This window comes from Podarcis liolepis (assembly GCF_965112155.1).
Source record: "Podarcis liolepis genome assembly, chromosome: 13".
NCBI lineage: Eukaryota > Metazoa > Chordata > Lepidosauria > Squamata > Lacertidae > Podarcis > Podarcis liolepis.
Window position 1 is genome coordinate 30,232,643 of NC_139573.1, and position 26,057 is coordinate 30,258,699.

General features: G+C 45.1%; 1 protein-coding gene across 5 annotated transcripts in view; it reads left to right on the forward strand.

The window, feature by feature from the left end:
* The window catches only part of RARA (retinoic acid receptor alpha), a 191,463-nt gene that overhangs the window by 116,731 nt on the left and 48,675 nt on the right, over positions 1-26,057 (forward strand). Inside the window, exons 1-2 of one of the 5 annotated variants that reach the window (XM_083469950.1) lie at positions 13,449-13,953; positions 15,276-15,372. The exons of 2 other annotated variants lie outside the window; for them this stretch is intronic. In XM_083469950.1, the coding sequence (XP_083326076.1) occupies positions 13,714-13,953; positions 15,276-15,372 (337 nt within the window). In that variant the 5' untranslated portion in view covers positions 13,449-13,713. 2 more of the 5 variants (XM_083469954.1, XM_083469953.1) reach the window with 2 other exon arrangements.

Below are 26,057 nucleotides of genomic sequence, written 5' to 3' on the forward strand. Positions count from 1 at the left end.
TCCACCCAGCCATTCTCTCCTTTCATGCTTTTTTATTTTCTGTATATTTTTTTTTGCTGCAACGACCTTGGTTGACTAAAAGCCCAGAGCGAATTGGAGGGAAGCTTCCCCTCCTGCGTTTCACACATCCGGGGTCAGGATTTTGACTTTGCCCTAGTTTTAAATCTTAAATGGAAAGCTCGAAATACTTTTATCTTTGGTTTGGGGGGAGTTGTTGGAGGCTTGTGTGTGCGTGTGTTTGTGTGTGTTGTGTTTTTTTTGCAGCAAGGAGAGGAGGAGAGTGGTGGGACTGAACAGATCCCCTCCCTTGCCTCCCCTCTTCAGGTTCCCAAGCTTTATAGGTTGGGGGGGAGGAAGCATACAAATTCCTCCAGACGCTTTATATGGATTCCAGAGTGATTAAATGACAACATGAAAAGGGGGTTCTGAGCAGATGTAGGGCAGCTGAGATCCTGGGAACTGAACTCCTGCAGCTCGGCTTAGCTGAGCATTACAGGGTTTTGTGGTAATCTAGCTGATGGGAGATTAGTGAAACTGAAGGGATTCCCCAGTTCCCCCAGTTGCAAACCAGTAGCCAGGCACTCATGAATTTTCTGATTTAATTTTGGGTCAGGGAGTTAGTTAGAATAATTTTTAGTCCCAGAAGGGATGGGGATAGTATTTGGGTAAGATGCTCGGGAGAGATACACATGACCCAGTGCTTTAAAAGTCTTGAAATAGGCATTCCTCCATAATGTGCCTATTTTACCCTCATTGTTCTCTGGAGGGCGAGAGTGCCCCTGAGCACGCAAAGTGGGCACTTTCTCTGACTTAAAGACACCACCACCTTTTCTGGGGAATGAAAGGTTAAAGCATCCCAACTCCGAGTCTTCTGTTAGCACAATCTATTGAGAAATACGCCCATCTTTTGCTATTACGTAAATGCCCTAGCTGGAGACCTCAGACCTGAACGACACCACCAGTGGTCCAGTACACCCAGTTAAAAGCAATGCCCATTGCATGACTTCCTCGTTCCTGCTTAGCCAACCCAATCAAAGTCTCTTAGCTGCTGAGAGTGTTTTCTCTACGGATGGATTCAGATGACTGGAATTCATGCAGTAGCCCTTTAAGAGGTTACCTTCCACGCTTGTATCTCCATGGAAGACTTGCCAGCAGTAACCTGTGACCATGCATAAAGCCTTCCATTAGGAAGCATCAGATGACCCTCTGCATACACTGAAACCACATAATAGGATGGGGCAAGCCATTGCTGACATGCACACCAGACATGCGCCCTGCTGTCTGCACATTTCGGCAGCTGTGTGAAGGGTCTGTAGGCACATAACGACACACACCTGTAGGCAGTGCAGTTTTTTCTAGAAAAAGAGGTGCTGGAAGGAACCCACCATGAATGTCTCCCTTGTACTATTAGAATGGCAATGGCGCCCATCCAAGAGGTGAAATCCGGCTAAAAAAAAAAAGACCCCCATGTGTATTATCCCCTTCTCACGGGCCCTACCACACCCTCATGTGCTCTCTCAACCTATGAGGGGTGGCAATGTCTCCTCTTGCCCCCCTTTCCCCCCACAGTGGCTCATAAATGCCCCAATGGCTGGATCAGGGATTCTAGAGCTTGATGCTGGCCTAATGGGGGACTCGTATGTCAAGCACCAAAGAGAATACAGAGGTGTGCAACACCTGCCTCTGTGCTAAACAGGTAATTTGAGGCTTCTGGATCTGCAGAGTCTGATGTAAACACTGGAAGACCGAGCTTCCTTCCTCTCTTGCTTGGTCAACAGAACAGTACTTTCTGTGTGATGTACTTCAGACTCTCAACAAGCAATCTTGGGGATCCTGGCTCAGAGAAAATCCCTTCTGTGTCTGGATTCAGGTATAGCCATAGCCTAGACCAGGTGAGCACTAATGGTGGACTTGCATGGCTGGAGGCTACAGTCTCTTACCTCCCCTATAGGAAGCTGTTAAATTGCTCCTGATTTCCTTAATCCTCCCTCATGATGTGGGCTTGGGCATAGAGAATATAATCTCTGCTCTCGGATCTTAAGGGCTGAAGTTGGTTTTGGTACCCTGCTGAAACGTCAGTGTGCGGCAGGCCCTTTTATTTTAACTTATCCGTTTCCTGGCATTTATTAGCTGACTGTAAAAACAATTATAATATTCTGCAGTCACACCTGGTGTTGGCTAAGCATGGGTTTGTTTTATCCGTTGTGAGTAGGAGACTTTGGTTCTCCTCTAAAAAATTAGCTTTGAAATTGGCAAGATTAAAAAGTTATCCAGAGCACAGTATTCTCTTCATGCTTAGCCCCCCACCCACCCATTTTCACCCTTATATTGTTTTCCTCAATAATAGGGGGCTCAGTTTATTTTTCACTCCCTATGATGTGACCTATAAAGATGCTTTTAGAGGGATTAGTGTTATGAGACCCCCAGAGAGCAGGGGTTTTTTGTTTTGTTTTTTGTTTAAAAAAGAAAAAGGAGTCTGAGGCTATTTGAATGTGTTGGACAAGGTGTTTTTTGAGGGAATGGCGAAGCCCTGACTGATGTGTGTTGTGCTCTCTGCTTTAAATAAACAAGTAGGAATGCTGCACCAAGAATTCAGTTCTGTGATCTCTACATCCTATTGCTAACCGTGAGTGACTGTTTTTGGAAAGCTTTTTTTTTTAAATAAATGCATGCAACCCTTTCTTTTGACTCAGAGCAGATCTGACTCCCAAGTTTGATGGAGACCCTTAGCAAGATATCCTCTGGCAGGTGCCCCCAGTGAATGAGCGGTGATGGCCACCGTCCCTTTCTCTCAGGTAGCATGGAGCCCTCTCCCTCATGCTACCATAGCAAGAGGGCAAATGGTGGTGGTTGTGATTGCTGCTCCTGGTCAGCAACTGTTGAAGCTGTGTGTGACTGCCCCATGTGGTGGATCATGGAACTCTTAGAGGCAGCCTGCTGGCCTGCTGCACACCCAGGCTGGCCATTGGATCTTATTGGGCAGAAAGGCTTCCCTTTTCCATTGAGCTTTGCTTGAGCAACGTAGTAGTCTTCCTGAGCCTCTGGGACGTTGCTGTATCTCATTGGTTCTGCTTCTTGGTTTTGTCCTCTAGTACCAACTGTGTACCAACAACAACCTGTGTAGGAATAGCGATATTTCTACTCTGGCATCATTTGGACTCCTCAATTGGTGAACACAGCACAAGAGTTAGGATTTCGTCCCCACCCTGCAAAAAAATAAATTCTTCTTCTTGCATTTCCTGCAACCATAAAGTTGATACTAATACCCACATTGGCTCGGAGATACACATGATCTGAAAATGCCTGTCTCCCACGGTTTTCTCCTTGGTGTTAAAAATATTCACACATCCTCACAAATAGCAGGAGAGAGGCTCAAAGGTGCCATTCACTGTCGTGCGCTAAAATGCCCTTGAAGTACCTCTCCTTAGATTAATGTGAGCCCTTGTGTGGAAGCAGTCCCGCTGTCCCTTCTCATTTGGGAAACTTTTGCAATAATTGTCCAACTCCATCATCATAATTTCTATAACCCTTTCCATATATAATTCTTATTTTTGTATTCACCCTGTGCAGTAGGTTAGGCTAAGGGTTCGTTGCTTGTCCATAGGGCTGCCCTATGTATCTTACAATTAAGGTGGGGTTTGAAGTGGGCTTTTCAAGGTCCTAAACCCAAGGCTTCTGTCTTCTGCTCAACAAGCCACCTCAACCCACCTTGAGCAGTGAGTTGGAACCAGCCATTTGTGGGACATGTCTGTCTAGGAGACACAGCTGCAGCAGTGTCACAACCGTCTTGCTGACCTGAGTTATATGGATGTTGCGGTGCTGATGCGACCACATTGTGCCACTTTCCCCAACCGGAGTGTGATCTGCTGTACATGTGTAGCAGAGTGATGCAGTAGAGGGAACTGTACCACTTTGGCTTGCAGGTGAAGGCTAAAGTGCCATATGATAATTAACTCCCCGCAAGTAGAAAGCTAACACGCCAGGGAGAGTGTTTCTAGTCTAGCCTACTTCCTGCTTTGCTAATTTCACGCTTGCAAGGCTCTGCCAAGTTCAGCTTCCAGTGACTGTGCATGCTCAAGCTTCATGCACAGAAGGAATGATTTTTTTTTATAAGACTGTTCAAAATCCCACCCCACACCCCACCCCGTAGTTGGGTAGGTGGTATGAGACCGCTGAATTGGACAGGTCAGGTATAAAGGCTTTCTGCCCTTGCTTTGCCAATAGATTAGTACCTTTTGCCTGCTATGGTTCAGATTCCTAGCTTTTGTTCAAGGAACTGACCTTGGTCCCAAGGCGAAAGTCCACATCCTCCATCATCCCTAGCTAACAGGACCAGTGGGAAGATGGGAATTGTAGTCCCAAAACATCTGGAGGGCTGAGTTTGGGGATGCCTGCTCCAGGTCATTAACCCATTTCCTAAATACAGTAGACTGGATTCAGAGCAAGTTAGCCATGTTCTAGTTCCACTGAAAGCGCCAAGGCTTAGGTCAGTCATGACTCTTGTTCCATGGATTTCAGTGACTGACTTGCTCTTGTACTGTTGTACTGTTTTATTGTTAGCCGCCCTGAGCCCGGCTTCGGCTGGGGAGGGCGGGATATAAATAAAAAAAATTATTATTATTATTATTATTATTATATTATTATTATTATTATTCTTGTTCCAACCCAGTACAGTGGTACCTTGGTTCTCAAACGCCTTGGTTCTCAAACTCAGAAAACCCAGAAGTAAGTGTTGCGGTTTTCGAATGTTTTTCGGAAGCTGAACATCCAATGCGGCTGTCAGCTATTGTTTCCGGGGCACCTGCACCAATCAGAAGCTGTGCCTTGGTTTTTGAACGTTTCAGAAGTCAAATGGACTTCTGGAACTGATTAAGTTTGGTGCTTTTGTTTTTGAGGCTTTTTCAATTAATTAGTTTTTGTGACTGTGTGGAACCTAGTTCAGCTATTGATTGATTGATTGATTGATTGTGTGACTGCAGAAATGGATAAAAGCCTCCCATCCAAATAATGACTATCATCAGTGCAGGTAAGAAAAAAATAATAATTTTAATCATTTACAATACTGTCTTATTTATTTTATAGTACAGTACATTGATTATTGCTTTCATTTTATGGATTAATGGTTTTGTTAGATAGTAAAATTCTTGTTAAATTGCTGTTTTAGGGATTGTTTTTAAAAGTCTGGAACGGATTAATTCTTTTTGCATTACTTTCTATGCGAAAGCACACCTTGGTTTTGGAACGCTTTGGTTTTGGAACGGACTTCCAGAACGGACTAAGTTTGAGAACCAAGGTACAACTGTATTCCCTGTCCCCAATCCAAAATTTTACCCTCCGCTTGCTCAGTTAACCAGAGGCAATTGCTACTCAGCTCAAGCGACCAAGTACACCCCTTGATGCACTCCTGTATTAGCTGCCCTGATGACAACTGCAGAAGGGATAGTAATTAGAAGAGAATGCTCTCTACGTGTTTTCGCTTGTGTGTACCGTACCTCCTCGTTTGTCCTCGTGCCTGTTTAAAACGAGGGCAGCCAAGACTAGACACAGTCCAAGATTGAAGCCAAGTCAAGCACCACTCTCCATCCTTTCCTCATTGCTGGTTGGTGTTATGATTACTTAATGCATCTACCAGTGCGTCCCTGGATGCATGCGGGGGACGGGGGGACGGGACGGACAGACCCACAAATTCATATGTCTTCACAGTCTCACACATAGGGGAGGATGCAATTTGCGTGCAAGCTGTCTTTGTCTTGCTGGCTCTTGAAGGTGGTGCTGGATGGAAGCACTGGGCTGGGGGAACCGGTAGCTGAAATGGACTTCCAAGCGAGGCACTTGGTATTCGTCCTTCCTGGGAAGATGGCTGTGTTGGAAGCCGTAGTTAAGACCCTGAATTCCTACTCATTTCAGTGGAGAAATTTAAGCGTGAGCATAGTTCTCTTCCATTGTAAACAAGGGGTCTTAAAAGTGCTTAACTTTGGCTGGACTTTGCCCATCGTTTTAACAGCAGGGCTAGCAGTTAGTAGGTTTCTCAGCATTGCTCGTTTTATTTATTTTCTCTCCTATTTATCTGTTGTCTCATCTTTTCTCATTGTTCCTTCTCCTTTCATATAATCAGCACCCACACCCCTCTTCGTTTTGGTATATTCTATTATTTCTCCTCTTCTCACATCTACTTTTCTCTGCTCTTGTTTTGGCTCTTCTCCTCTTCCTCTTCCTTTCTCTTTTTTTATTTATGTGCCCCCCCCCCTTCTCATACATATCTCTGTGTTGTTCTTTTCTCATGCGTATCTTCGCTCTCCTCCCATATTTAATCTCTCTCTCTCTCTCTGACTTGTGATCTTTCCCCCCTCTTTCTTATGCTCTTTTTCTTTCTTTGCCTTTTCCCTCCCTTTCTCTTTCATCGCAGTCTCTTACTAAATGAGTCAAAACAGACATTTGTCATGTTCCCTACAGGAAGTACTGGGGGCTTTTGTTCGAAAAGCTGCTGGCTAAGCAGAGCCTCTGACTTTCTATTATTATTTAAACAGGCCCCACTGAGCTTTTTTCTCTGGAGCGCATGGAGCGCACACATGCACATGCAAACCACCAATTTCTGGCAGGGTGGGAGGCAGGTTTGAAAACTCAATCTCTGAAAATAAGATTTCAGTCCCCATCAAATTGCGCATCAGACTCTACACATTTTGAAGGACCAAAGAAGAGCACATATTAGATAGGGTTTATTCATTTATCCTTTAAAAATCTGCAGTCTTGGTGCCCGTATAGAATCATAGAATTGTAGGGTTAGCAAGGACCACGAGGGTCATCTAGTCCAATCTCCTGCAATGTAGGAATCTTTTGTCTATGTGGGGCTCAAACCCAGGACCCCGAGATTAAGTGTCACATGCTGAACCAGCTGAGCTCATTATTGACCTTAGGCTGCATCTACACATTCCTGGTGGGGTATTTCCATTGGGGTTATTTAAGGGCAACACTCTTGCTGTTGCTCCGTTCACACATGCTGTAAGTACAGGAATACAGAGAGAGAGAGAGAGAGAGAGAGATTGCATTTAGTTAAGTCTTGTAAGGGTAAGAGCTCTCCCTGTCCTCTGATTTTTAGAGAAGGTTTACAAGCCAGGATGGGCCTTACTCTGCGGTCCCATGATGCACGATTAAAGAGAGCAGGTGCATATTCCACTTTAAGCAGAACCCCATGTTAATCAAGTGTGTGTGTCTGTCTGTGTGTGTGTGTGTGTGTGTGTGTGTAAAAGCCAATTATTCCATGGCTCAATAGAATTTGTGATGGAAATGAACAAATTGAAGTATTTTAATTGTCTACATTAAGAGTTTAAACTAATGACTTTTTTATGACAGCTAAGAACCTTTTTTAATATACTAGTATAATAGATTTCTAAATCATATTGTAGAATTGCGTATATTATCATTAATTTGATTAATGTAATCAACCTTATTAGTCCCTCCCCCCTTTCCCCACTCTCTTTCTCTCATTTTTTTGGTACTGGATTTAAACAGATATTGTGAGCTCCAATTCTGCAAAAAATTTTGTTCTTTAGAATGTCCCCCCCCCCCACTGTAATTTTAAATATAAAAGGGAAGGTTCTTTTGGTGAGGGGGTGGGGATACGCCCCCACACACACCAAAGAAGACCTTGTATGCCTGCTGTTCCTTCACCTTACCTTGTGGGGTGGGGTGCTGTTGTTAAAGCATTTATTAAGCAGAAATATCCCACCATCGCCCCCTCTGCAGTGAACACGGCCTCGGTCCCTAACCTGAAATTAATGTGCTGATTTGGAAGTCCAAGGTCCAGTGGAACCATTCAAACTCCTTTGAGTAGAGATGCATTTGGGGCTCAAAATGCAGGCTTATTTCAGTGTTTCCAGTGCTAAAAAAATATGGGTAAGGAGCCCTTTCAAAACATCCAGGGGGTGAAAGCCAGAGGTGGGGCGGGGCGGGGATGGTTTTGAATGTATTTTATAGTGGGTGGGGGTTGATCCCTGACCTTATCACCTTTTTAAGGGTCTTTTTTGAGAAGGGATGACAGGGCTTTCAAAGGCCTGAATTGCTCCCTATTTATTTACCTGTTACTGTTTTACCAGAATGGCATTGTCCTGTCAGAGACAGAAAATAGCACCAAAGTGCCCTCTTCCCAGGCATTTTCTTAACAGTGCTTACCATAAACAGCAGCAACCCCCCCCCCCAAACCCGGGTTGTATATCTCATGCAAGCACTTCTCTCTTGAAAGAAGATTGGGGTTGGGGGGTAGGGGAATGTGTTGGAGGGGGGGGGAGATCTCAAGCCTTGAAGTTTTGATTAGAAAGAGTTTGGGGGGGGTTGTGTTTGTGTGTGGGTGCGCTTGCCGCACATTTGTAGGGCTGTTTTATAAGTGCTTCCACATTGCATCAAGTAGCTTTTGACAGAAAGCCCTGGGGAGTCTCCTTATCAGTGATGAGGAATGGCTGTTATTTTCTAGCTGTGTTTTTGTTGTTGTTTAAACATCCAACTTGGGTTTCTTTTGAGTTTGAAAGTGATAAGAAAGTGTGATCCTCTTCTATCCAGCCTGCCTCTTGATGCGAATCCCTGAGTTCTTGACAGGATGGCTTAACAGCTGCCCATCATCCTATATAAACCCAGTGCTTAATTTCTAGGGGAAATGTATGCTTCTATCCTTGAAAGCCATTCTCAAATTTAGCCACCCCTCTGTTTCCCTGATTCGTGGGCGTTCTCTTGTTATTGTTGAGGAAGGTGTACTCTGCGTGCGCTGAGTGGCGTTTTCATCTATTCTGTTCTCCTATGATCCTGGGTTTCACCTTGGCATTTAAAACAGGGCTGAGCCTTGTTGAGCATGGCACATATCAAGGCCTGCATATAGCACTATCCAGAGATACATAGTCAAACATTTGTGGGACGTTTTAGATATATACGTGAACCAAATGGCAGGGGCTAAGTCACATGCTGAGAACCTGAATGGGCTATCATAATGGTGGACCATTCAGGGTACCATCATGTGACTTAGTCCCTGTCATGATTTGGGGAAGGACTGTTTAGTGGGAGAGCGTCTGCTTTGCATTGAGAAGGTCCCAGATTCAGTCCCCAGCATCTCCCAAGTAAGACTGGGAGAGAACTGTCTGGAATCCTGGAGTACGGACCTCTGGAACGAATTAAGTACTTAACCTGAGGTACCACTGTAGTCTGACTGGGTATTGTTGTAATAAAACAGCTTTCTCTGTCCCTCTGAATCTGCAAGCATTTTAAATATATATATATATATATATATATATTAGCATATTTTATTTATATGGAAATTTATACCCTGACCTTCTGGTGCTTACCCACGGCAGCTGACAACAATTAAGGCCAACCGTAAAATATAATAAAATTAAAATGATCAGTGTTTCCCAAACTTGGCTCCCCAGCTGTTTCTGAACTACAGTTCCCATCATCCTTGACCACTGGCCCTGCTAACTAGGGTTGATGGGAGTTGTAGTTCAACAACCATTGGGAGACCCAAGTTTGGGAACTACTGGGTTAGATGATCCTCATGGTCCCATTCAAATCTGCAATTCTATTACTCTGTAAAAAAAAAACTACAATAGAATAAAAAGAGACAAATGTAGATCTTGTTCTGTTCCCTCCATATGCATGGAAATCTAGAGTGAAGGAGATGAATTTCTGAACACATCTTTAAATATGTGCAAGGCAATGCAGGAATCTGTGTGGAAAACATTGGGGCTATAATTGGATATGTGATGTTTGGTGGCCTAGATATATATACCTCTGAAAACTTTCTATGGGAGGATGCTGTCGTTCCAGCTTTTGTTCAGGGCCTGATGATACCATTTAGCATTGGAAAGGAGTTGCTCTGTGGATCATATTGGCTAAGAAAACCTGATGGGGAGAGGAAAGTTGTCCAAAACACAGGGCTTGGCTCACTTCCTCAAGGCACCTGGGACTATTTTGCTTTCTGTGTTTGCTTGAGCGTTCCACACCTCTTCCTGTGTCATCTGAATTATGTACCTGATTTGTGAAAGATCCTGTCTTGCAAGCAGTAAGCAAAGGAAATTTGTGTTTTAAGGTATCTGGGACATTTCTGAACAGGTGAATATTTGTGTAGAAGCTGAGGAGTAAAGTACTGGGTGGGTAGAAAATGTAATATATACAGAGCAAAAGTGTTGCACTAATTTAACTCCAGAAGGCTTTCTCCTCCTGCTCAGACCACTCTTGTTTGTACAATTCATCTGTGATCCTGGAATGCAAACTTGATATGCATTCTTCTTTTTCTAGAGAAGACCAGATCAGTGCCTAGTTCTGTGGACAAATCTTCTCTCAAAATCCATGCCAATAATAAATACACAGGGCTGCAAAAACCCTTTGCTGTGAATATCTGAATTATATGACAATGATAATGTTTGATAATGTGTGGTTCGAATTTGAATTCTTAGACAACCCATCTAAATTGCTCATATTAAGCACATTATTATTTTAATTTCTTACTTTGAATAATTTATTTTCCTTAAGCTAGTCGTGGGTGGGAGCAAGGAGCATGCAGGATGAGACTGATGTTTTGTCTCCTGACTGCTACCAAGCGTTGCTCGTGGACTTAAGACTCGAATTGTGTGCTCTTGCTTTTATCAAATTGGAGAATCTCAGGTCCTGACCAGTACCAAATTTTACCCCATGCAGAATTGCAAAATAGGTATAGCTGTGGCTTTAAATTCTGCTGTAATCTTCTCATATGCCATCTGTCTGTCTGTCTGTCTGTCTATCTATCTATTGTGTCTGCCCCCTGTAAAGAGGGGCAGGCTGTGGCTCAGGGATAGAGCACTGGTAAAGCTGAAAAATGCCCCGGAGAGCCTCTGCTGGTGTAGATAATGGAATCATGGAATTGTAGAGTTGGAAAGTACCACAAGGGTCATCTAGTCCAACCCCTCCTGCAATGCAGGAATATTATGCCCAACATGGGGCTCGAACCCACAACCCTAAGATTACGATTCTCATGCTCTACCAACTGAGCTATTCCATGGTGATAGTGAGCTAGATGCATCAGTGATGTGACTTGGCATCATGCAGCTTCCTATGTCCCTGAGCTAAGCCACTGTTTTCATCTTTCCCTTTGGGGAAGATTTTGGGACTGTCTCAAATGTATTTATTTAAGTTCATACACCCTAGAGATCTTTTGACACACACACACCTTCCACCCAGTTCCTAGAACAAGGGTCGCCAACTTCTTTGTCCCAGTGGGCATATTTGCATGGGTACCATCCTACCCCCCACCCCCCACCCCGGCTGCTGAAACCAAGCACACACCTCACACTTTTTCTATGGACTGCAGAAGGATGCTTCTTCCAAGCCAGTTTGGGTAGGGGGGTGGGGACCCTGCAGGCTCCAGGGAAGGCCTTGCGGGAGCAAGCCTGCCCTGGAAGTGAATCATCTCAGATCATAGAAGGGAAGCAGTCAGGCCCTCAGTGTGCATGCACATAAATGCACATGCGCGAACACTATGGCTCCTCTAGAACGCAGCCTGCATTTCGCATGCTGCTTCTTTTGGAAGAGTGTGCAGCAAGCAGATGATAACATTATGGGGACAGTTGCGCTTTTCTGGAACACCACCCTTTTGAAAATCACACGACCGGATCCAAGCTGTCAGTAGGGAAAATTCTTTCTTGGTTGCCCAAACACCAGATTACTGCGAACCGCTTCCCCTCTTGGTAACTGCCTATCAAGATCCCAAAGGTTGCTCGGTTTGTCTGAGCTGTAGCAGTTCTATTTGGGGCACAAGCAGATCTGTGAGATTAAACATTTCTAGGAAGCTTTCAAGTTTTAGTTTCGTTTCAGTGGAAAAAAGTCGGTTCATCAATTCCCCAGCCTGGTGTCAGAAACCTAGCTATTAAGAAATACAGTGGTGCCCCACAAGACGAATGCCTCGCAAGACGGAAAACTCACTAGACGAAAGAGTTTTCCGTTTTGGAGGTGCTTCGCAAAACGAATCTCCTATGGGCTTGCTTCGAGTTACTGCGGGGTTTTTTCCCCTCCCACCCCCTTTTCTAAGCCGCTAAGCCGCTTATCAGCTGATCCGATAAGCCGCTAAAAGCCGCTAATCCGCTAATCCGTCAATGGGCTAGCCTCGCAAGACGAAAAAACCGCTAGACGAAGAGAATCACAGAACGCATTCTTTTCGTCTTGCGAGGCACCACTGTAATTGAATAGCATACAGCAGGCAGAGGAGGACTTTTGGAAATATGTAATGGTTGTGTGTCGATCTGGCAGCATTCACTGGTGTGAGAATAGGTGTTCGCATGAATGTGCATGCATTAGTGAAATGTTGCAGGTTTTCTGTTCTCGCATGTGTTCTTGAACGTGATGTTGCTCTGTGGAGAGCAAACATTTTGCTGTCCTCTGCCCGCAAAGTCACAAACATGTCTATACAACTCCAAAGCTGCAAGGAGTAGAAACTTGCTACTTCTTTTAAATGAGATTGTGATTTTCCATAGGGGCTGCTAGAATCTATGCTAGAGGCCACATTCTGCATCCCTGCTCTCTCTCTCATGCAGACTTAAAAATTCCTTTTCACTCTTTCGCTTTCCTTTCATTCTGGGAGTTCTCATTTTTGAAGTCTTGCACTTTCTAAAATCAGAAGCCATTGCCAATGAAACAGGTGAACTGATGTCGCATAGTGGTCAGAACCATGCACTGTGAGCTGGAAATTCACCAGTTTTAATCTCTGCTCAGCTCTAAATCCACTAGGTGTCCTTAGGCAAAAGCAGACTACTATTCTGTACTGTGGGGATAAACATTCTGGCCTAGGTTACAGAATGGTTGTTAGCGAGTCACTGTATGTAAATAGTTTGGAGCACATAAAAACAATTACATACATCCTTTTTGCAAGTGTATTAACCCCCCTTTCTCCTCAAACACCAGCCTGGCAAAGAGACCAGTGTGACTTAAAAGCTTGCTACCTACATTTCAAACCCTGGCTGGTCTACCTAAAGGCAATTGTTGCCCTCCCTTATTTTGCATTTCCCACTTTGCAGGGCTCAGAGTGGCCACCGAGGCAGCTTTCTATCCTGTTTCATTATTCAAAACATTTTCAGCATCGACATTTCCCCAGCACCTTCTAGTTTCTCCAGCGCCTAGTTAGCTGGCAGGTGCGCTGGGCCCAGGTGGAATTTGAACTCGCAGCCTTTGGCAGGTCTGGTTGTGTGTGCTTCAGTGTGTGTACATCTTTTATTCCTTTTATTTCTTCCTGCCTTTCTAATGGGTATGTAAGCAGGCTTTTCTTCCCCTGTCTCTCTGGGCTGGCCCCTTCTCCACAGCCCCCTGGAAAACCGGGCATCTCCGCCTGCCTTGTTGCTGGTGGGTCTGGCTTTTGGCTGTGCGGTGTGGCGGCGGCGGCATGCCGGTGGCAGCCCTTGGCAGGAGGAGAAGAGGAGGAGGAGGAGGAGGGGAGCGCCCCCGTGATGTCACTGGGAAGGAGAAGGCCTGCGAGTGGGTCATTTGGAGGTGAAGCTTTTTTGCAAGGAGAGTTCAGGCGGAGTTCAGCTGCATAACATTACGCAAATGAGGGGCGGCTGGAGGAGCAGCAGAAACCTCCCTTTCGCAGAGGGGTGATGCAGGCAGAAGGGGCCGCCCTGGCCGCTGCCGAGCCACAGCAACCGGGAAAGAGGGGGCTCTCCTCCGGCTTGCCCTCCACTCCAGGGATGGAGAAGGCACACGAGGAGGATGCCGTGGCCGCCGCGCCTTTGTAGCTGGAGACAGCTGCCGGAGAGGCATTTTTCTATGCCTGTCATTTCCCACCCGCTTCCATCCCTCCTCCTCCTCCTCCCCCTTCTCCTCCTCCTCCTCCCCCCCTTCCTTGATTTCATTCATTCATTTTCCTCTCTCCTCCTCCCCTCCCCCTCCTCCCGCAGCCTGCGCTTTTCCGCAGTTGGCTGGGGCTGCGCAAGACACAGACCGCGGCAGGTAAGGAAAGAGTTAAGCCAGCTGAGAGGCGACTTTTCGTGTCAGGGAAGATTGTGCGCTGCCTTTAATCTATCAGTCCTGTACATCACACACACCACGCGACGTGCGCACACGCACACGGCGCCCCCCTCTCTCTTTCTCTTTCTTTCTCTCTCTCTCTTTTTCCCGGGGAGAGAAGAGACCGAGCAAGCAGCTGGAGAAAAATCTTCTTCCATCCGAGGAGACTCGAGGGTTCCAGGCCTCTGGAATCTCCCCAGGCACTGAGAACCTGGCAACACATTTGTACAATTCAGTTCTTCTTATTTTTCTTCCCCCTCCACCCTCTTTCCGTGGAGGGGGGGGGCGGGAGGACAGAGGTGGAATTTTAATATATGTATATATATATAAAACCCATGAGCACAGTTTCTGTGCATTGTCTTCAGTCCTCTTGCCAGACAGGAAAAGCTATTGAATCCTAAGCAGGAAGTCTTATTTTTATTTTATTTTACTTGGGTGGTTGTTTTTCTAGCGCGCAAGTGTGTAACTTTTTCTACCCTTTTTCTGGAAGGAGTTGCTGCAAAAGAATAACGCCCCCCCCCCTTTTCTCCTCTGGTTAGTTCTGGAGAAGGAGAGGGGGAGAGAGAGAGAATCATGGAATTGAACAGGAGGAGGATTTGTGACCAAAATGCTCTCTAAGACCAGAGAACCGACTTCTTCAAAGAATACTGCTTTTGGAAAGGCTTGGATTTTATTGTTGTCTTTTTTTGAAAGTAAGAATTCCGTTTTTCTTTTTCTTTTCTGTTTTTTTGGATTTATAAATATGTTTCGGTCTTGAAACGGGAGAAGCATTTCAGACTGGATTGGCCGGCTTGTTTCCCAAGGGATATGCTTGGAATAGAAGATTGAAGACTTGAATATTATCTTTTGGTGTGAGTGTGTATGCGTGTGTGTTTTTTTTTTTTTTTTAAAAAAAACTTTAAGCAAAAACACTGGTGGCCAACTCAGCCTGTTTGGCGGATTCCCCAGCCGCTTTTGGATTCCCTAAATACCTCCCCACTAGGGATCGAGAGAGAAAGGGAGAGAGAGAGAGATTAGAAAACAGAAAACAACCAGACAAACCTCCCCTCATCCCTCTGGATTCATCATCATCACCACTGTAGGATTTTGCTCTTTGGTCTTTCGTAAACCAAACTTTTCCTCTTGCTTCCCTCCTTCCCGTTCCCCCACCAGACCCCAACCCTCTTACCCTCTTCTTCCGCCTGGAGAAGATGTACGAAAGTGTGGATGTAGCTGGTTTAAACAGCAGTCCTAACCCCTTCTTCATGATGGATTTTTACAACCAGAACCGTGCGTGCTTGATCCAGGACAAAGGACCCGGGAATCCAAACAACCCTTACAGCACCCCTGTCCGAAACCAGCATTGGAACAGTTCCAACCACTGTACGTATTACGAGATCTCTCCAGGGCCTGAACCAGCTGGGGTGACAACCCCCCCCCCCGTCCATTGCCCTTTCCCCCCCTGTTGGCCAGCTTTTGATCTTATTAAGAAAGATCAGAAGCTATACCGCGAGTGGTAGTGGGTAGCTGGGTAACATGGACTCTATGTCACCTTTGAAATTTGAAAGCCTTGGTTTGTTTGTGGACTGTGTCAACCCCCACCCTGTTGTGATAGAGGATGGGGGGGGGCTTTAGGATCAAAAGCTGGGACTGCAGTGTGCGTCTAATGTGTATGTGCTGCTGTGCTGCTGCTTTACATTGCATGTTGATATCTTTTTTTAAAATATGTGTTTTTTGAGGGAGCCAGGTTCTTCTGAGACCTGGGGCTTCCCCTTCCACGTACTCCCTTGAATGCTTTCAGGTTTTCGCCTTTGGGTTTCCGCTTAATCTGTGGGTGTTGGTAAATATAGCTAACTCTACGTTGGCTGGTTGATTGTGTGTGCCGGTTCTGTGCAAAGGAGAGGAAAGCCGACATTGCCCATAAGAAAAATTCCCACACACACAGTGAGAGTTTTGCGTTTGGGCAAGGGGACTCCCCCCACCACTTTTTCTTTTTTTTTTTTAAAAAAAGAGTGCTGGTGGGTTTCACCCCACCAAGCGTTTGTTGGGGGCTCCTCCCTTACTTTCGGGAAACTCTCGATCACCCAGATCGGAATTATTGTCATCCGTGTTCGGAACAAGGCAAAAACTTCTAATCTGTCTCTGCTCCACATAAACATTTTCGCTTGCTTTCTTCTCTCTCTCTCTCTTCTCTCTCCCCCCCCCCCCGCCATATTCCCCAGCGGTGGATAACACAGTCCCATGGCCTATTTAATTTCTTCTATCTGTTGTTAAGCCACTGTTTCTAGGTAACAGTTGGGAATCGCATTTGGATGGGGAGGGGTGTTTTTGTTTTTGTGATTTTGTTTCTGTAAATTTGAGCCGGTTTCTGAAGTGGAAGGAAACACAGCAGAGGTTTGCTGTGTCAAGTAATACCCCCCCCTTCTCCTTCCTCCCCTCCCCTCCACACCCCACCCCTCCAGCTGGGTGTTCAGTTCCCAGCTCCTGATAAGGTCTCTGACAAAATCCAATTAACTAAATAGTACACCAAGCCTTTTTAATCTTTCTATATATACATATGCGAACGGCCTCTCTGTGGGTGAGGAGTGGGTGGGTGAGCGAACTGAGGGGGGGAGAGAGAATGGTGGCATGGAAAATAGATTGAATTTGGGGCGTGGATAATTCAGGACCTTTTGCAGAGTGATGCCTTTTTTTAAAAAAAAAAGTGTTCCATCTTCACATCCCCCCCAGAATGGACAAGCCTTACTGTAAACACAGTTCATTCTCTGCAAAAATCCTCAATTCCCTGTGTCCTCTCCCCCCCTCCCCAAATCTCTTTCTTGTCCAAGTAAACCTTATTGTTCTTCCTAAACCTCTCTCTAATTGCTATCCCAGGCCCTTCCTGGAGTGTGTGGGTTTCTAATCTGTCTGTGATTTGGATTTGAGTTATGTGCGTTCCCTTCCTCCCTTCCAATTTCTCTCCCTTTAGTTATTTCCCAGAAAATTATGTGTAGGATAGGGTAGGGTTGCTTTTGAAACTGTAGTTTCTGTTGCAAAGAATTGTGGGGAGGGGGCTGGACCATTGTGCACTCCCATCTGGGAAACAGTGCAGAGGGTGAAATTTGCAGTGATTATCATTATTTTTTAAACCCCAAACTGCATACTACTTAGATATACTGTCCTGTCGGTTTGAAACCCAAACTTCAGAGATGGCTGCCTGGGCCTGAACAGACAAACTTCTCAAACTTTCTTTTGACTCCCCTCACTTTTTGCAAAAATGGTGACTTTGATTTAACCCTTAACTCACTTTTAACTTCTGTTCTGCTCTCTTATCTGGAGAGGAGTTAGAGCAAAGAAGTACTAGGATCTTAGGTGGGCATTATTAATAGGGTGGGGGCCAGGCTCACTCTAGTTGCCTTCATCTTCATGCAATCTGGGCAGAGACAAGAATTTGCTCCTCCTCAAAAGTGTGGTGTGGTGTGCACATAAACAACAGGTATAAATAATAAGAGCTTTGGGCATTTACGTACATTCTTTTGGCATCAGTGATTGCAATCAGCAGGAAAAGGTAAAGGTTTTACTGGCCTGTGCCAAATCATGCTAAAGGGGGGGGGGGGGGAGGTTCCGTTTCTTAATGCTTCCTTAGGGGCAGGGAAGAAGGGGTCTTTCTGCATACAGAAAATCCACTTGTGTGAGAGAGAAGGCTTCTACCTTAACATTCTCAGTGCCATGCTCTTTTACTATGGGAGGGAAGAGGGATTCCACTGGTTGTCCTCTAATGGAGATCATTCAGGTATGCACCTCCTCTGCTTGTGGTGGAACAGTCCCAAGGGAACATGGGCTGCTTGATTCTGCTGGCTTTTTCAACCAGCTCCCAGTAGTTCATACGCAGCAGCCCTGAAACGCAGGCCAACATTATTATCCCCATTTTACAGATGCAAGGCCTAAAGCTAAGAGATAGATGCTTGCCACCCATGAGTTCAGGGCTCAGGTGAGATTTGAACTAGGGACAACCCCAGCAATTGATGTGGGACACAGTGGTGTAAAATAATAATAATGATTTTATTATTTATACCTTGCCCATCTCACTGGGTTCCCCAGCTACTTTGGGCAGCTTCCAACCCAATAAAAACACAGCAAACACCAGACATAAAAAAACTTCCTGATACAGGGATGTCTTCAGAAAGTTGTGTAGGTTATATATTCCCTTGACATCTGATGGGAGGACATTCCACAGGGCAGGTGCCACTACCGAGAAGGCCCCTCTGCCTGGTTCCCTGCAACTACACTTCTCACAGTGAGAGAACCACCCACATGAATGCTAGTGACATTGCTTTGCATTTATACATCTGTTCTTGCAAACACAGATCAAGGCAAAACAAGAATGAGACTCTTAATCTCAGAGTTGTGGGCTCGAGCCCTATGTTGGGCAAAAGATTCCTGCGTTGCAGGAGGTTGGAGTAGATGACCCTTGTAATCCTTTCCAACTCTACAATTCTTTGATTCTCTGAATGGGTACAATGTGGTTAGCAAATCCTGCAAGGCCCAATGGAAACAGGAAAGAACTACGCTGATTAGATCTGTTGGTGGCTGAGTTAATATCTCTAAGAAAGGAATCTCCTGAGCGAAATCCAAAGATTTCCATTGCCCCTCCTCAGCACAGTTAGCCAATGCAAGTCTGTATGTACCTAGCCTGTATGTTGCGTGCCATATGAATATTGACTCTGCTCAAAACATTTATTGCCAGGTCTCTTCCCCACGGTAATATTCCGTGCAGCGACATCACAAAGCTTCTTGCCAACTCTGGTGAAAGACACGCAGAGCTCCCAGGGCAGCTCTGCAATTTCCTGGGGGCTGCTGGCTTGCAGATGTGGCCCGTGTCTGGGTAGATGCACGCAGAAAAGAGTGTGGAGAAATTACCAGTTTCTGCATAGGGTGCTGTCGCAGGGAAGAGTGCCTTTTTGTGTTGTGCTGTGGGGTTGTAGAGAGCGTTCATCGTTTGAACTTGCCCTGAGATATTGGATGAATATTGGATAAGGATGAATATTCCAGTAGCTAACTGTGTGCAGTATTTTTAGTTTGCATGGTCTTTATGTTGCTGCTGCTGCTGCTGCCGTCGCCATGGACAAATGGTAGTTAGGGAATTGCTCCTTCCAGCGAGAGGACGTGGTTTGGAGCCCACTTCCAGCGTGACTTGGTGGCTTGTGGACAGAATTATGGGATTGGGAGGTTAGGGTTCACATCTCTGCACAGCTGCAGGCCCAGGTCACTGTCCCTCTTCCTCCTAGGCTATCCTATTTATCTCTGTTTGTGTGTTTGCGCCATGAGCTGTGTTTGTATTGAATCACTGAGGCGGAGATGTGATTGTGTTTGAGTGTGTTAGATAACACAGACTCATAACAAGGTTGATATGAGGATAAAACGGAATAATCCCCCGTGAGCCACCCAGAAGACCTTGGTGGAAGGGCAGGGTACAAATGCAGATAATAAATAACATTTGCAGCCATCCTCCCCTTTCATCACGTAAGAAAGCCTCTGTTCCTGTTTTATGCATATTTTGTATTTCTTGATTGAAAAATAAAAAGTACACAAGGGCAAGTGTGCAGAGTAAGATAAGACTTCGTGTGTGTGTGTGTGTGTGTGTGTGTGTGTGTGTGTGTGTGTCTTACCTTACTCTGTTCCTGTTTTATAAATGAAGAACTGGGGCACAGCTAAGGATCAGCTTCACTATAATGCAGGGACAAGGAATCTGTTCTTGGCATCTGCCTGTGTTGAGAGACAGTCGAGTGCCTCCTCTCTGGGGCACAAGCCCTCCAGATTTTGTGGGTCTCCAACCCTAACAACTCCAGCCAGTATGGCCAATACTCGGGGCTAAAGGGAGTTACAGTGGTACCTCGGGTTACGTACGCTTCAGGTCACATACGCTTAAGGTTACAGACTCCGCTAACCCAGAAATTGTGCTTCAGGTAAAGAACTTTGCTTCAGGATGAGAACAGAAATTGTGCTCCGGCGGCGCGGCAGCAGCAGGAGGCCCCATTAGCTAAAGCGGTCTTCAGGTTAAGAACAGTTTCAGGTTAAGTACAGAGCTCCAGAACGAATTAAGTACTTAACCCGAGGTACCACTGTATAGTCCAGCAACATATGGAAGGATACAGGTGAGCCTTTGGCCAAGGTGGAGCCTGAGCTCAGGTTCCTTCAGGAACCAAGCCCATCAGACTAACCACTGTCTCTCATGCTTACACTGAGAGATCAGTCCATGCGCTGTTTCCTGCCCCACTGCAAAGTTGAGAAGATGGGGGTTTAATCTCGGAAGTGGCTTCGCTCTGCTCCTACGTCTGCATGTCTTGTGTTGAGAACCCTTGCACTGTAGTTGCCCTGTCTTTAAGGGCAGTTCCATGCTTGAAAAGGCCCATCCTTCCGATTCCAGGTTGGTGCCACGCCATAGAAGAAACGGAGGCCCTCCATGGCTCTGTTCTGCGCTTCCAAGTCCCTTTTATTTCCAACCACCATTTTCAAAACTTCGATGTGGATAGGCTCGCCTGGAGCCGAGAGCAAACTGGAGCAAATGTGCATGCGTGCACACCAAGAGAATAACAGGAGCACACACACAAAGAAACCCAAGGAGCAGAAAAACACACACACACACACAAAATGAGGAATGTGCAAACAGAGGAACATATGTCTGGATAAGAACATATAGCTGAAAAGCCACACCCTCGAGCAGCTTGCAAAGCAGCTAAGCGGAGAATGGCAGCCACAATAAAATGCAGAATCCAACACGCTCAAACATAGTCACATTTCTGCTGTGATGATTCAACACAAAGTAAATACATGGCTAATGTTGCATCTCCCCCCCCCCCCCTACGAAAGCTCTACACTGCTGTATCCCTTTCCTTTAAACACAGAGGGCACAGGACAAGAGAAAATGCAGATGCACAGAATAGCTGTGTGTGTGTGTGTGTGTGTGTGTGTGTGTGTGGTGATGGAGGGGGGAAGAGAGGCAGGAAAGAGGAATTTAAGGGCCAATATCCGGCTGCTGCTTACCATCAATGTCTGAAATTCCTAGCTGGCTTTTCTCTCCCCTCCCGCCCCCCACCTTTTTCTCAAAAGACACACCCTCCCTCCCTCCTCCTGTTGTTTTCCAAAGGGACTTGGCCACATCCATCGCACAACCTGGTCTACCTGTATTTCAAGCAAACCTGACATCCACTGGGCTCCTGCAGCTCAGTTGCTTCCTGGGGTGTTCCCTGTGAGCAATATTTTGCCTTCAATCCGCATGGGGGCTCATTAAAGCTTTTAGGAGTTACTTTGTGAGTAGCTGCTCTTCCCCCCCACACACACACCTTGGGGACCCCCCCCCCAATCAGTGCATCCACCTTTCACTTGGTTGGGGAGTTCTCTTTCCTCCCCACATTTCTTCAGATTTTGGTTTGTTTCCTAGGTTGTTAAGTCTCTTCTCTCCGCTGCTTGTAATGTCCTTCTTACCTTCTCCTGGCGGACCAGGAGGGTTTCCCCCCTCTTGGGGATAATTTGCTTTGCTGTTTCCATGCCCTGGCACCCCCGCCTGCTGTTTGTTTTGGAATGGGGGGGGAAACCACATACAACGAAAACAGCTTTCAGAATCTCCGCTATTATAAGGTGTTTGTGTCCGAATACGTTCTAGGGGTGCCCATGTAGAATGTCAGGCTTGTCGAGGTGTGTTGTGTTGATACCTTCATCCCCAGCCCTCCCTCCCAAACCCAGCTGGCTGCTTCCTTTTGGAAATCTGCATGCTTGGCTTTCATCCTTTTTCTTTTCTGGTTCCTGCCTTCTGGAGGGGGGGGGAGGATGGGATCGGCAGCAGGGGAGAGCTGCCGAACCGGAAGTCAGGGATGTCTGCAAAGGGGTTATTTATAGCTGAGGCTGGCTTTCCTGGAGCTTTGAGTGGCGCAGAAGGGAAATCTCTGGCAATTCCGTATGGCTCGCAAGGGAAATCCTTTTGGCGTAGATTTAAATGGGAGAGGGCGTTCTGCACCACCAAAAGAGGCGGCGGGCTCCTTCGGAAGCCTTGCGGACTTGTTTTCCAGGCTGGCCCTGGTTTTCCTTTTCTTTTCTCCACCCCCCCTTTTTTTTTGTTTGCAAGAGGGCACCTTGTGTTTAAAAGCACGTCCACCAAGGGCTAGAAAATATGCCAGATTTTTAAAGAGACAGCACCCATTTCCCCCTGCGTACAAGCAGTTTAAGACTCCGGGGTTTTTACCAGACCAGTGCATCACCCCAACATTTGAATAGGAAAGACATTTATTTATGGAGTTCCACATAACTTTATAGACCACAACCACACATACACCATAGCCCCACAGGTACAGACGAGTTCAGATGAGGCCATGGTCCAGAGTTTACAGACATGCAGCTTTTGCCATCCTCCCTACCCACCACTTCATACATGTTCGTAGCTCAGTGGGAAGCCCCCCCCCCCCATTAGATCTGGATATCCTAGAAATAGAACTGTGCCTAGAATGAACAAAACAGTCCCAGAAGGTAGCCCAAGTCTTACTTCAAGGAGACCAGAATTCCGCAACTGAAATAAGCTTTGTGCCTTAAGCAGATTCGGCATAATGCCTTATGTTTACAGAGATGAAATTGCGAGGCATGAACCAATCATCAATAGGGCTGGAAGGCATGGAGATACAGGGCTGTTGTAATGTCAGTAATAGGGCAAAGGAAGTGCACAGGTAACCAAAGCATAGATTCTTGGATAGCTTAGTTGGTTAGAGCATGGTGCTGATAACGCCAAGGTTGCAGGTTCGATCCCTGTATGGGACAGCTACATATTCCTGGACTAGATGAATCACAGGGTCCCTTTCAACTCTGAGTCTATGATTCTCTCAGCCCTGTGTTCTGAAATTTTACTGCACATCTTCAAACTTATTTCCAAAGTCATGAGGACTAGAATTTAGTTGTGTTAAATCTGGTCCCATATCTCAGGTTCTATAATTTATGCGGTTTTTTTGAGTAAGCCCATGTCTTCGATGGTGAAATAAAACACATTGACTACAGTTACAGTTCAGATTCTGAAGATATGGGTTCAAATCCTTTCTCAGATACAGACTTGCTGCGCTCTTGCTAGTAACTTGGTCTGTAAGGAGGGAGTCACATAATCATCTTTTCCCAAAGGGCGTTAATTTTTGTGGTTACTGAGGGGTTGGGACTAAATGAAATTAGTTTGTCTGTCTAACAAGCAGTTGATTCTCCAGCCAGCACTTACTGGGTGAGCTGTGACAATATGACCAGGAGTCTTGAACTGAAATCATAGCTGAGCTATGAAAGCAAAGAGAGAGCGATGGCATATCATCAGTGGTAGAATTGGGCAGAGTCAAACAACTATGGAGTTTCAAGGGAAGATTATGGAGTTCTGGCAAAATGTTTCATTTGCATTCCTCATAAGGGATAATTATCTCAGCCTCAGTTCCTTCAGCCATAAAAAATGGGCACATTAAATAACCACTTCATAGGATTGTTCTGAGAGATGGACTAAGATAAAAACTGCAAATGGAAATTGTAATAGGAGTAAACCCTGTTCCTTTCAGCAGAATTGACTTATGCATAATGACATAATAATAATAATAATAATAATAATAATAATAATAATAATACAGTGGATCCTCTAGTTACGTACCGCTCTGGATATGTAACTTTCAGGTTATGAACGCGGCAAACCCAGAAGTGTATACTTCCAGGTTTCGCTGCACATGCATTCACAGAATCACTCAATCGCGCCGCGTGCATGCGCAGAAGCGGTGTTTCTGCCTACAGACTTTTCGGGTTGCAAAATTTAATTCATATCCAGAAGATCCACTGTAGTGGTAATAATAATAATAGTAGTAGTAGTAGTAGTAGTAATAATAATAATAATAATAATAATAATAATAATAATTTATTTATTTATTTATTTATTTAATTATTTTTATCACCTGTTTTTTAGAAACAGCACAATATAAGCCACAATAATACAAAATTAAAGATCAACTACCAAGGAAATAAATAGCCATAAAAAAGAAAGAAATGTATGCAGGATAATACCTTACTAGCTATGTGTGGCTATTACAATGCAGGGATCAAAGAGTGACCTAGTTCACATGTCACAGTAAACCATAGTTAATGGTTTGCTGTGAATGTAGTGATTGCTCCCACTCCTTTCCTGATGGAAGTGGGAGCAACAAACCACAATTCCTGGCTTATTGTTCTGTCCAAACCAGATATGGTTGCCTTTTGACTGTAGGTTTGAACATGTGGCAATTGTTTTCAAAGCCAATCTAGCTCAGCTAATTGATTTTTATCAGTGTGGGAAACTTCCAAAGCATATTTGAGAGGGCTCCATGTAAGTCGAGCATTTCTGAGAAAAATTACAACATGATACTATTATAGATTTTTTTTTTTAAAAAAGCTGTCCAACACAGATATAAAAGAAGAAGAAATATAGTTGGGCAAATAAACTTTACATCAAGTTGTAGAATGTTATTATAATTTATTACAGCAGGTAAATTGTTCTATTGAGGATATAGATGAACTTTTGAGTAAAACGGAATTGCCAGAAATATGAGAAGATGATAAACAAGAACTGGATCTTCCAGTTTCTGAACAAGAAGCAATTGAAGCTGTTAAGATGTTGAAAATTAATAAGGCACCAGATCTTGCGTCACTTCAGAATAACGCAGAAAGATTTATAATATATTAGGCTGCCAATTAACTGATGTTTTCCCAGAATATACTACAAAGGACAGGATATTGAACACATGGTAGAGTTTGTGTTTTTCTTAATTCTGGGGGAAAACCTTAATCAGATGAGTCACGTCAACTTACATCCTTGCTCAATATCATACAGTGGTTTAGTGGTACGTTTTGAAGTGCAGGAACTCATCGTGTCAACTCCCATAGCTACACCCCTAAGGAGAGTCCAATTATTCAGCCTCGGGAGAGTTGGGTGATCTCAGGACACTCACTGTCTGAGCCTCACATACCTAACAATGGGATCATATGCAAGGCCAGACCCGTCCTCCAATTCCCCAAGCTTACAGCACTGTCAAATACTGCTCCAGTAGATGATGTCATTGCTCCTCATGTGAAAAAAACAACTGGAGTTGTGCTCCTCCTCATTCCTGCTCCACTACACCACTGTTGATTTTATAAAATGTTGATGTCCATGTTAAAACTGCTCAGTGGATTTATATCTTAAGTATAGACATAGAAACCAATCAGGCTTTTTGAAGGGGAGGAAACTAGCCCATAGCAAAAGGTTTTGAACATTATTATTTACAGATGGCAATAACAATAAAGCTGCGTTACATTTCACTGGTGCTGAGAAAAGGCCTTGGATAAGGTGGAATGGACATTTTTATCCAGGGCCTTGATCTTAGTCGGCATCAGACCATATACAAGTAAAGGAATCCATCTGATTTGCAAGGTACCCACTGCAAAAGTTATACCATCAGACAAAATCACATTACCATACAGGACTAAGGAGGCCCTTCCATAGTCTTCACTCTTAACTCTAGTAATAGAGGAGGCTCCCTGGTGTAGCTTTTAGCAGGACAGTTGGGTTGCAAGTCAACCCAAGACAAGCTAAAATAACATAATTTGCAGAAATGGTTTGTGCTAGGAATAGCCTGTCTTCCAGTCATGGCAGATTGCCAGAAAGCTTGGCCATGTGGTCAGGGATGATGGGAGCTGTAGTCCAGTATATCTGGAAAGTACCATATAGGCTACCCCTGTTGTTTATGTAAAAAGCAAGGCAAGCGTCCCTTCCATGTCTAGTGGTTTTCACATAGTCTGGCAGTTCCCATACAGTGGTACCTCTGGTTACGAACTTAATTCGGTCTGGAGGTCCGTTCTTAACCTGAAACCATTCTTGAGGTACCACTTTAGCTAATGGGGCCTTCCGCTACCGCCGCACTGCCAGCACACGATTTCTGTTCTCATCCTGGTGCAAAGTTCTTAACCCGAGATACTACTTCCGGGTTAGTGGAGTCTGTAACCCGAAGTGTTTGTAACCCGAGGTACCACTGTACTGACAATCATTTATCACAGTCCAGAGTTGCAGGAGAGTGCTG